This window comes from Haliaeetus albicilla, chromosome 1 (genome assembly GCF_947461875.1).
Source record: "Haliaeetus albicilla chromosome 1, bHalAlb1.1, whole genome shotgun sequence".
Lineage (NCBI taxonomy): Eukaryota > Metazoa > Chordata > Aves > Accipitriformes > Accipitridae > Haliaeetus > Haliaeetus albicilla.
Genome location: NC_091483.1, coordinates 16,171,196 through 16,183,683, shown reverse-complemented (window position 1 = coordinate 16,183,683; position 12,488 = coordinate 16,171,196). Strand labels below are relative to the sequence as shown.

General features: G+C 36.2%; 1 protein-coding gene across 2 annotated transcripts in view; it reads left to right on the top strand.

Moving 5' to 3' along the window:
• The window catches only part of ANAPC10 (anaphase promoting complex subunit 10), a 40,908-nt gene that overhangs the window by 6,034 nt on the left and 22,386 nt on the right, over positions 1-12,488 (top strand). For both annotated transcript variants that reach the window (XM_069780136.1, XM_069780129.1), the window contains exons 2-4: positions 1,201-1,317; positions 2,730-2,820; positions 3,614-3,734. In XM_069780136.1, coding sequence (XP_069636237.1) covers positions 1,203-1,317; positions 2,730-2,820; positions 3,614-3,734 — 327 coding nt within the window. In that variant the 5' untranslated portion in view covers positions 1,201-1,202. The remainder of the gene's footprint in view (positions 1-1,200; positions 1,318-2,729; positions 2,821-3,613; positions 3,735-12,488) is intronic.

The window sequence follows — 12,488 nt, the reverse complement described above, 5'->3', positions numbered from 1 at the left end:
AAAAATTAGCCAAGGGCCAATAGAAAGTGATTGGTGCGGACAGCGATGTACACTACAGAATTCAGATTTCCTGTGTCTGACAAAGTTTTTGGCTGCAGAGTTATCCTTACGTAGAAAATCTTGTCTCTGCCTTATATCACTTCTGTAGCGGGTAAGGTCTGGATCCTGTGGATATCAGTCTAGTTCAGTACCTCATTCACTATCTAGGCGCGTGACTGGAAGACTTCTGAGGTTAGCAGAGTGTAATACGATGTCATGCATGTAAGCAAAGGATTAGAAGTCAACTCTTAATTCCCTGACTCTTGAGTGCTTTACGTTTAATTTAAGCTTTAGTGTAGTTCCTTGCATGGAACTTCTGTTTGTTTGGAATCTTTTTTTTTTTTTTAAAGGTCTTTTAAGCTACTTTCTAGGAAGTGTGAGGTGCTCCATACTATATGAAACCCAACATGATTATGTTGTAGTATATATGGCAGTAGTCTAGGTGTTGAGACTGAATGTGATTACTTGAGCAGTGCAAGTCACATATTAATGATTCCAGATGAAGTTGTGAAGTTAAGGAAACGAATCATGGATAAATGTGGCAATAACCAATCCCTACCAAATTAGAGACTAAGCGATTTGTTTAAACTCTCATTTCCTATTTTTAAAGAGAAGTTATCTCCAGGAGGACAGGCTTGCTCTAGCTTCTGAATAGGCTTCTGAATGTGCGGATTAAGAAAACTCCTAAGTGTATGTGGGGGGGCGAAATGAAGTTATATTGCTAGCCTTTAAATCAACAGGGTCTATTTTAATTTTTTAAAAAACAAAGAAAACCGTAAAAAACCAAATCCCGAAACCCTGACTAACTCTATATGTATGAATTAGAATGATACAAGCAAAATATCTTATAAATGTTCCAAGTGTGTATTGAATTTTTAAAGACACAAAATTTAATGTATGTGGAACCTCCTATTTAAAGTTGTATTTTATTTTTTACTTTATATATATATATATTATTATATATAAATAAAAGGTTCTACAGACATGCAGAAGTGTATACTTATATGAATATATGTGTGTATGTATAAACCACATATTCTGTAGACTATTATGTAAGTGTGAGGCCAAAGAATTAAAGTGTCTGTATGAACAAACACAACCCTTTAATTTTCCCATCAAGCTAAAAATGTATCAACTAACTCACTTGTTTTCTTTTACTAGAAATGACTACCCCAAACAAGACACCACCTGGTGCTGATCCAAAGCAGTTAGAGAGGACTGGTACTGTTAGAGAAATAGGCTCACAAGCAGTTTGGTCTCTTTCATCCTGTAAGCCAGGTAAAATCACAATAAGTGATGTAAAAAGCTGAATGTACATTTTTCTTCTTGGAATATATAGTGGTTTATGTTTTGGCAAGAAGACATACATACAGACTGTAGCAGTAAAACTGCTGTAGTGTAAGCTGTATGGGTAGCCACTACAAATAATTTTGGCCTAGTCTATATTTGATGCAATATGAAAGCTATAACTATATCAGAAATCCTACAATGAGGAAATATCTCATATTAACAAAACGGGCCTTTTACTGATTTTATACTGAATTGGTTTTTTTACTTGCACAGTGAACAAACTAAACCATGTGAGCAGAAGCACACCCAGCACTGTGTAATTGTTTCTATGCTTTGGCATTTTGCCTGGGTATCTTTGATTTTTAACTTAGAAAACTCATGCAGCTGGGAAACCTGAATGTTCTGTCCAAACTTTGTGTGGACTCAGCCATTGTAGTGTAGCTCCCTAAAATAGTGCAAGTAAAATGACATTATTGTAAATGGTCCTGAGGTGCAGTTAATGATAGCTTATAGCTGCTCAAAATATGTGAAAATCTGTATTCTTTTCATTTGAGGTGGCTGAGTTGCTATTTCAGAAATATCTGTTGGGAATTGATCTGGTATTTTGCTGCAGCCTAGAGTCAATGATCCCTTTATGTCACAATATTGTGCTCAGGCTGAATGTCTTTGGTCCGATATCCTGGTATCTTACTTGGAGAAAAATATCATGGTTTAGTTGCTTCAGAGTGAAGATAATTTTTTATTGCAGATTAAACTTCAACTGCTGAATTAAAACAGCAGCTAGTGTGGGCAATCAATAAAAGGATGTGATTAGTAAAAGGGCAGATAATGAGGGAATGGAAAAATAAAGATTTGGAGTTGTTCCGTTGAATGTGACAGCATTAACTTTCAGGAATACTGTTTTTGGCATCTATTGCTTGTTCTAGCTACTAACTTGCAATGTAAAAGTATTTCAGGAGACTAGTTGAAAAGAAAATGTTATATTTGGCTAAAATTTTATAATAAATGAATGGTCTCTGCTAATGATTTTCCTTTAGTTCAGCAGTTAAGATTATAGACTAGGTGGAAAAGTCTAACCATTAAGTATTGTTCTTGCAAATAGTATGAATTACTACTTAACCATTTGGAATTCTAGGACATGTTGAATGGTTTCAAACACCACAGGCTTCAATAGGAGATAAGAATGTAAAGACACTCAAGTGTCTTTGATTGACAGGTTCCCGTGATTCAGTTTTGTGTCACAAAAGCATAGGCACAATTTGGATATCTAGAAATGTTGCCGTATATGTTATAACTTAGGACATGTACTTTAGTTTGTAACAGCTGAAGAAAAGTTACATCTGTGATATCTACATCATGGAAATGGGATTTTCAAAACTATCACATTTTCTTTTTCTTAGGATTTGGAGTGGATCAGTTACGAGATGATAATCTAGAAACTTACTGGCAGTCAGATGGATCACAGCCTCATTTGGTGAACATCCAATTTAGGTATTAAAAATTACTCTATATGGGTTAGGGTGTTTTGTATAACTTTATTGATTACTGTTCACCAAGATAGGAATTTTGGAAGTGCAAGGACTCCTGGGTTAATCCTCTTACCCAACTGGTAAGAAGCCAGTTAGCATTTATAAAAATGACATTTTCAAATGTTATGGTTACTAAATGCCTAAATAAGCAACAAGAAGGAATGTTTAATAGTATGTAATTTGTAACAGTTTAACATTTACCTACCTAAGGTGACATTTTTGTCCTGACTTTCTGTCTTTGAATGTAATTTGAGGGGTAGATAGCTGTTTTTAAAGTAGTCCTGTATGGCTTAACAACTGATTATTTTGAGAAACCTTTTCCTATTAAATTCTGTGTAGAATGCTTTCAGTCCTTTTTTGTTAATGAAACTCTTAAGATAAGGTTAGATGTTTGTCACCTTTTCTTATTTGCTTTCTGGAGAACTCTTTGGTATAGTAATAGAGCCCATATTTCATAAGCTAAACATATGCTTTATTGCATACAAGTGCTTATTTGGTATCTTGGCCTTCATTGTATTTCTTGGTATACTGGCATTTCGGAAGGCAGACAAAGGAGAACAGTGAAAAATCAACTCTGTGCATAACTTAATGTGGAAAAACACCTTGTCGCTTTGACAGCAGGGTTCTTACAAATCAGTAGACACACTTGTATTAAGTTTTAGAACATTTAAATCCTTAGCTACTACAAACAAGCAACAAACTCATGCTGAATATTTTTCTATACAATGCATACATACTTTTGTTGCTTCTTGCAGAAGAAAAACAACAGTGAAGACATTATGCATTTATGCAGACTACAAATCTGATGAAAGTTACACTCCGAGCAAAATCTCTGTCAGAGTAGGAAATAACTTTCATAATCTCCAGGAAATCCGGGTAGGTCAATGATGCTTTGCTTTTCATCTTAAAACAGTCCTCTCTCATTAGGACATCTAATGTAGTAAAATTGGTTTTGGAGGTAAAATATGGCAATGTGCTTGCTTGGAGGGGGAAAATGGCTGCATTTATTTTGATGTTTGCTTTTAGCTTTTATCTTGTAAATTTACTAGGCTGGTTTCTGTTTTTATCGGGCTCCAGTACCATCATGGTTAAAACCAGACTAAATGTATAGACTCTGTAATGGAATAAAGAGTGGGGTTTTCCAGAACAGGCTGAATTAGAATTGGTTAAACTTTGATCTCACTTAAAATATCTGCAAACACTATGCATTGCATACATCAAAAGGGAGACTTGGCTTTTAAATATTTGCATTTTTAGACTTAACTTGAAATCATGCTTTTTTTTTTTTAATGAATGGGTTACTCAGCTATTGAGTCTCACTAGGAATCAGAATTTAAAACTACAGGTTTTGGTTATGGCTGTGTATGGTGCATAAATATCTTTGGAGTCTGGATTTCATTTTTCGAGGCTGCATGTACTCTTATTAACTAGTAGCAACTGATTCAAAGCTCATTTTGAGACCCTGGCAAAAAGAAATTGGGACACAAGGCCTGATGATCAGTTATGAAGAAGTTTCTTTGTATTCTACTGGTTAGATAATCTTCATGTAAGTGAGAATCTGTTTCATATTTGCTAACAGCTGACTCCAGCCAGTACTGGTGGTGAAAGCAAGCGGAATTGCAACACTAACTTTTCCAAAATCATATACAAAGCAAGCAAGATACCAATTTAAATTGGGAGTCTAATGTAAATTGTAATCAGTTGTGTTCATAAATAGTGTTTTACTTTTGAGTATAGTTTCTAATATTTTGCAATGCTTTTTTTATACTGGAGAGTCACTGAGATGTAGAAATTTTGGAAGGGATGCAATATTTCTGTTTTTAACAGTACGATGCAAAATCCAATTTCCATTTCTGTAGATATGACATTTGATGCTTAAGACTTCAAATGGGACATAGATTTGTAGTGTTTTGTTAATGTTTTTATTTACAAAAGTGTAATAGTCAAAGCCAGTGTCTTTTCAAGGTGACACTTCTGGACAGAAAAAGTTTCTTTGGAACAACTGAGATCAGATTTGAGTTGCTTTAACTGCTTGGTTTTGCTAGCCTTTTGGTAAATAGTAAAAGCAGGTTTAAAATATGATCTTTGTAGATGTCCACCTTGTAAACTAATCAGGTTACTCAGGAGCAGGTATCTGTTAATTTTGAGTTATGGTAGCCTCATGTTTCAGATTCCTCTTCTCTAGAGCTCAGCAGCAAACTGGCTGATATATTGGGAAGGTTTAACTTACCTCCCTTATATGGCAGGTATTACAGTAACAGGAGGACTGGAATGATGAGAAAAGGGAGGTGCTAAATGGTGGCTTAGATTTTTACTTCTGTGGTTTTTATTGTTTTCACTTTGTTTTTCAGCATTTGAATTCCTAGCAAGTGCAACTTATTAGAAGGTTGTAGATGCAGTGGGAGTAGAAAGTATAGTAAATGCGTATACTTTTATTATGTTGGCACAATGTATCTATCTATATCTTTTCAATGGTTCATGATGTTCCCTCAAGTTTTGACCTATACTTGTATCCTAAATCTTAAATGGAAGGGTCTTGACTCTGTTCTTTCAAAAGAATATTTAATTTAAAAAAAAAAAACCGAATCACCACATTACTTTGACTTTCATCAGCTGCAAAGTCTGTCTTTTAATCTTCTGAATTGCATCGTTGCAATTTGGGAGTTGCGCATTGTGTAACAGTAACAGCAGCTGATCTTTTTCCTTGTTAGGCTATGGGTCTGTTTTCCGAATGTCCACTAGATGTCATTGTTGTCCTTAATTATCAGTTTGATTTTGTGCTTGTGGTCTAATCTTCCAATACCTAAATGATTATCCTTTTATTATAATGTTTAGTACAGCATTATACATATAACTGCAACAACTTGAGTTTCTTCTACAGTGGCAAACTTCCACTTTTAAGGGCATATGTGTTATTATTATACATTTTATTTTTTCTATAGATCTTTGAGCATATTAGTCTTCTACAGTTTCTCAGGCAATATTTCTTCAGCTTTTTCTTGCTAAACACAGGATTCTATATATAATGTATTTAGTTAAAAAAGGCACTTCTAAATGAAACAAGTTACTAGTATCTTTTATAGTATATTAATATGATTGTAATATGTTGCATGAGAGCAGTAATTCTTATGCATACCACAAGCTCATATGCTTTTTTACTTCAAAACTGACAGGACAATATGGTCAAGCTGCTTACTAATGAGATACAATACTTTGATGCTGTTAAATACTGGTGACTAACTTTTGTTGCCACTGTAATGTTAAATATTGCTATCAATTTTCATATTTCCTAAACCACTTGATATTCAGAATGTGTTTCTTAAATTTTCCTTCAGTCCTGCAATTTTCTCTTTTCTTCAGTTTCTCCGACACATAGGCGGGTTATTAAAGCAGTGTGAACTGTTATGAGCTCTTTAGAGAAATCTGCTTAATTATACAATGATTCCATTGGCTTCAGAACTGATTAACCGGGTGGAAAATCCAGCTCAATCATTTTATATTTTTTCCATGGATTCTTGCCCAGCTCTTAGTGTCTGATGGAAGTCCTATGATGTCTCCATGTGTTTTCTTCCTAGTGGTCTAATTTTCAAAACAATGCAATGTGCTGTTAGGCTACGTTTTATCACTAATATAAGATTAGCTTTAGTTTATGGTCTAATATGTAGGCATGGCCTTTTTGGAACCTAAGATGAAATTATTTTCTGAATAAAAGTTGTGGGGGTTTTTTGTTTTTTTTTTTTTTTCCATCTGAGAAACAAGTCATTTGTACCCCATCCTGTGGGTGAGAACAGACATCATAATCTGGCAGTATTATTCCTTTGCTCAGCTGGAGGAACTACAGTTAAGATGTGTGCAGTAAGCCTTCTCCTCTGACTTAAGTGCCTTTTTATCACAGCTGTCAAACTTGGAGAGCAAATATTTTCTCATTTCCAGTCTCAGAGTTCTCCCACATAATAGTCCAAACAGTCTGGATGGACAAGATAGCCTACAGAGGCATTTTTGGAACAGCATCCAGACTCTTCAGTATGTGATTTAAGTTATTACTCTTTCTCATGATACAAAAGTAATCCATTGTAAAGAATGTGAGTGAAATGTTGGCTGCAAGAGATCTCTGGTCTCTTCAAATAACGCTCACCTGCTTGTTGCCTTTGTACCTCTCCAAGACATTTAGATTATCAGCAGTTCATCTTGCCATAAAAAGTATAAGTGTTGTGATGCTAAGTGCAGGCAGAATTTCAGCTTATATTCACCTAGTAGTTTCAATGGCTTCTGCTGTCAACCTATAATGTAGGGACTTTACACAGCAAAGCAAGACACCTGTAAACTCTTGTATTAGCCAGTTCTACATCTTTGGATATAAAAGACACTCTGGGAGGGTGTGGGTCAGACTTCCTGAAAATAATTACTCACTTCTTGCATTAGTTCACATCTGAGAATCCACTGGCGTTTAATCCCAAAATTAAAGTTGCTTTAAGAGGCAGAACCCCTTCTGAAAGAGACAAAGTCTTCTATTCTGCTGTGCCCTGTAGAGGACTCAACAACAGAATGTGGTGTACATGTCTTGGCTGTAACTGGTAAGATGCGACTAGATAGGTATAATTTCCTTCCTATTCCAGTAAGAGTTAGTTCTTCCAGCATAGTTTTTGGACTTCCCCATGATTTTTGATTTGGAGTATGTCATGTTTTTCATTTAGTTTTTTGTGTAGTTCAGAGAAACTGGCAAGCTTTGTGATAGGACCAAACCATTGCTAGTGCATGGTATTGCTATGTGTGCTTTGCTTTTCAAGTTGCTTAAGGGTAGTAATAATCCACATGGCAGGTAAGATGTATTAATGTTCAGGCCTAAAAGGAAAGATCAGAAGTACCCCATTGGAGGGGGGGATAGGAAGCCTCTGGCTGTGAATGTGCTCTCTTTATGCAGTAGGGAAAATCTGCAAACAGATAGCATCATGGCTTTGTGTAACCTAGAGAAGCAAGATGTTTGCTCTCAGCTTCTTTTGGAAGCCATTCAGTCTGAAGCAATGCTACTAGAACAGGGTAACTCCCCTGGTTAACAGCATTTATAGGTATGCAATGCTCTGTCACTGCGCAGGGATGGATACCTAGGAAAAAGACACTTTGTCACTGGAGGTCCTATGTAGCAGACTGCATCAAAGAATGATACGAAGTATTAAACATTGCTTTGGAAGAGGCCTGCTTTACACTTTCCTCCTGGAACAGTTGCTGTACACTTTCCTCCTGGAACAAAAGCCTACTTAACCTTTTCAACAAGACTCAGTTCTGAAGATGATTTTGAAGACTGAGGTGAAAGCCCTGTTATCTTAATATGTCTTTGCTGGCAACAGTGGGATTCCTTTGTTTTGGCTTTTTGTTGTCTTCTGTTGAATTGATGTCTATTTTGTTTTCAGTTTGTTTTCTAGCCCTTTTGGTCTTGCTTGGTGTTTTGTAACCAGGTGCTCCAGAGCTGTCATGAGCAGAGCATTCTCCCTGGTGGTGTGCTGTTGTGACCAAGCACCACGGACAGGGCCACTGCTTCACTGTTTTAAGAGATTCGGCACAAGAGCAGGGAAATCTCAACCACAGGAGTGCCCAAACTGGGGAGCTTTTCCAAGAGGTAGTTAAGGAAGTCTGACCTTATTGTCATCTCTTTACTCCTACATTGTCCTGTGATTGTAGTGAAGAGGCTGGACTCTTCTGGACATTTTCTGAAATTCAACAGCTAGCAATCTCGACCTGCTTTCTGTATGTGGAGTAAACTTAGATACTGAGGCACAAGAAGAGGCTAACTTGTCATAGGACTGTTGCCAGCTAATGAATCAAGAAAGTGTACTGCTTCTGAGTCTCTGATCAAACATCTCTTAAGGTGCATTTTAAACTGCTTTTGTCTGAAGATGGAGTACTGAGTTGTTACTGCTTTATTTAGATTTCTGACTAGGCTTCAAGTATCATTCCTCTGTGTTCTTTCTTCCATATAAGAAAAGATGCATTTCTGACCCCTAATTATTCCTTGGGTTCAGAATGTCAATTAAAAATATTTAGTCTGCTATCTGCAAACTACACTTGATGCTAAGAAAAGACTGAGTAAGCTTTAGTTTTATAGAATTTTAAACTGTAGTCTTTCTTGTCTGTCTCTAGGATGTGCTGCAGATGAGGTCATCACTTCAGTTCTTTTTGATTGTTATCTTGCTGTTATGCTAGTTGGGGAGGGATTTAGTTCATCAGGATGCAGACAGTACCTGTTCCTTACTTATAAAATTTACCGGTACTGGAAATCTGCAAAGCAAGGGAGTAGAGTGATCCACTGGTATTGGTTAGTTATTAAGCCTTGTGATTGATGTCAAGGGTAGGAGTCAAGTTTGGGAAGTAGTTTTATTTCCATTTGGTGTGGTTGGTACTCTGTATTTCCACCTTCCAGCAGAGAGGGCATTTTGTGAGTCACCAATTAGGATGTTCACATGAACCCCTCTTTACTAAAGAAAGGCTAATTTAGTAACACAACATCACTGTTCCCTCCAATGTCATCATCACTGTAGATTATATGACCTGCTTATCATTCCTATGCTTATGTAAATCAACTAATATACGCTTCGAACTGTGGAAATTATGAACAGGATTGCAGTTTTCCTGCTTTTTACAGCCTGGAATGGTAATACATTGGAATGGAGCTTACTATGTAGTCGTGAGAAATGCAGTTTTGAAATAGCCTTTTGTGCATATGAGGTATGTGTGTACAAATAGCGAGATCCAAGTTAGATCTAGAAAAATTTTAAAGAATGGAAGATTATTTTGGTCCACACATCATAAAATTGTTAAGCGTTTTTATCTTACCTTGCTCTGAAATGGTATTTTAAGAGAAATAAACATCTCTTCTGATGGATCTTAAAGAAAAAAGAGGAAAACTAAACATTGTTTTTATGCCGTGGCATGTGTTGCATATAGAAAGATAGTTTTTCTTGTTTTGTATCACAGCATTCAAAAACAAATCTGTGAAGGAACCTTTTCTTGCCACAGAGGGACTCAATTAGGCAAGGGTACATTAAAGAGGCCCTGTATTTTTAATACTGTCAGTCTGACTTTACCTTCTGAAGCAGAGGAAAAGCCATGTGAAAGAAAGTGGCAACAGCTCTATGGAAGGCAGGAACTTGATGAAGTACAGAGCTTTCCTCAAGGGAACTCGAGTATACAGAGGCTAGGAACTGACAGAAGCACAAAATTTTGCATATATGTGAAAGCCTTGCCTAGAATTATAACCTTTTTCATGATTATTTGATCCAAGTTCTACCATGGAAAAGGAATTGGAAAATGTGTATGATTTTTCATGTAAAAGTGAAAGAGCTTCTCTCTCCACTGCCAATAAGAAAAGGCAAGATAACTTACTAATCAATTTGACACTAATCGTTTATGCTGTGTAATACCTGTTTTGTAGGGAGTGCTTGGTTACATGGTTTCATCTCTTTTCTGTGCATGAAGTTCTAGTAGGAGGATTTGAAGAGATTTCTTAAAAAGCTTGTTTGTTATATATTTTACTTCTGTAAAAATCTTTCTGGTATGGATGGCTTAAAACTTCAGATAAAAAAACCCAGTACGTTATCAATGCAGGGAAACTGTCCTCCAATATGATGGGGGATTTCTGATAGGCTTTAAGGCAAGCCTGCACTAGTGCATTTTAATTGCAATACGATAAACAAATCCAGGCCTTTCTCTGGCAGACAGGAACAGGTTGCAGATAGTGCTCTGTGTGCGAGAGGGACAGAGCCAAATACTTGAATGTTTTATATTAGTATTTTTTTAAAAAGTAGGGATAGAGTTGTGGCCTTATAGCAAGTATGGAATAGTATAGGAAACCAACTGCAAATTTAAATGAGCATATTCTCCAACATTTTTTTGTACGAAGTATGATAATACTGTTGTAGAATGGTAATAGTATTAGTCATCTTGTAGGAAGGTTAAGTGATCTGTTTGTAGTCTATGCAGATTACCTATGCTATTGAACCAATATCCTAAGTGAAAGTCCACAGCAGGTTGTGTCCAGTTTATACCTGACCAACTGAAACTTGTAATTATGATGTTCATTGGTACCAGACTGTGAATACTTGACACTTGTTCAAATGAATTAATTCTGTCTGGAATTGCCTGATTTGCACTAGTATAATTTACACCTACCTGAAAAAAACCCCCACAACCATATACACTTATGTATAAAGTTCCTTCTTCAGTTAAGCCAAAATAAAGCACTCCCAGTCCTTAAAAACTTATTGTTCCCATTTGTTCATCAATTTGTTATACTGACTCGACTTTTCTTGGTAACATTTTTCAGAAAAGCTGTTTCTTTTCAGTGGTGCTTTAATGTTGATTAAATAGCTAATAGAGATTTAATATACTGTGTATACTTCTATGTTGTTCACCAAGTTTATTGCTTTATGGAATCTGTATTTCCTTATTGATTATCTCTGTGATTGTCTCCTGTACTACAGACTTCCCAGATGGTTTCAGTAGGCTTTTCAATTTCTGATAGTATCTGTATAATACCCAAAGTGGTAGAATACAGCCATGAAAGACTGCTGGTTTTCCATGGTAGTTTCTTGAAGGATTTGTTCAGGGAAGACTTGAATCATGAAGAGCAGTATACTAATAGACTAGCCCCTTTACCATTCCTAATAAGTAAAAATGAAGAATCTCTTCTTCGCAAGAAGATTTTGTATGAAGGGTGAAGGGAGTACACATATGTGTTAATAAAAGTTCTGTGAGACTAGGGTCTGTCACTTTTTACCTCTTGGCATATTTTGTCAGCGGCATGGCCATGCTGTTGACATACAAGATTCTAGCTAGAGCTATGGAATAGTCTTTTTTTATTTTTTTAACTCTACTAACTTCTGCAGCTGATTTCCACCCACCCCTGTGCTTCTGGCTTTTGTGAAAGCATTTTATATAGCCTTTAACCCTTAGTGCTACATATAGCATCTCTTTTGTTTCTTTTAAACTATGGCTTTTTTCTTTTTAATGCCTGGATACAGAAGAGATGCTGATCTGACTCTCTTTGATAGCATTACCAAATTTTTGGAGCTCCTAGAGAGATCAATCAAATGTCTGTGTTCTTTAGCTCCTAGGAAGTGGTCCAAATATGTATGTTTAGGTACAATAGATCATATATTTAAAACAGTAGCCCCTCCTGCCCTTTGCTCCCTGAAATTCAAGTTGTAATCAAACTTATGTGCTATCAGGCTGAGGGAAGAAAAGCATGTTTTTCTTTTACATGTCCAAAATGTAGTGAAAATCCCTGTGGACAGTCGTGTTTACAAGGGTAACTGTCTGCATTCAATTGTGGGTTATGAAAGTGCTAGCTTGAATAAGTACACTGAGCTATCAGACAGAACAACCAATAGTTCGTTGGACTAATTGACCTTGTCAGTAGAATAGAAACACTTGCAAATAAAATTACCATTGCCAGCAAAGTTGCAACTGAAAACCCCTGAAGAAACTGTGTATATCCTCTAACTATCTTGGAATGCAATGATTCAAGCAGCAGATATGTGTGGTAGGGGGGTAAGAGGGGGGAATCATTAACTAAGAAAGTTTCATATACCAGCATTTTTCAGTGATCTTTTTTTTGTAGCATGAGGTTTTATGCAT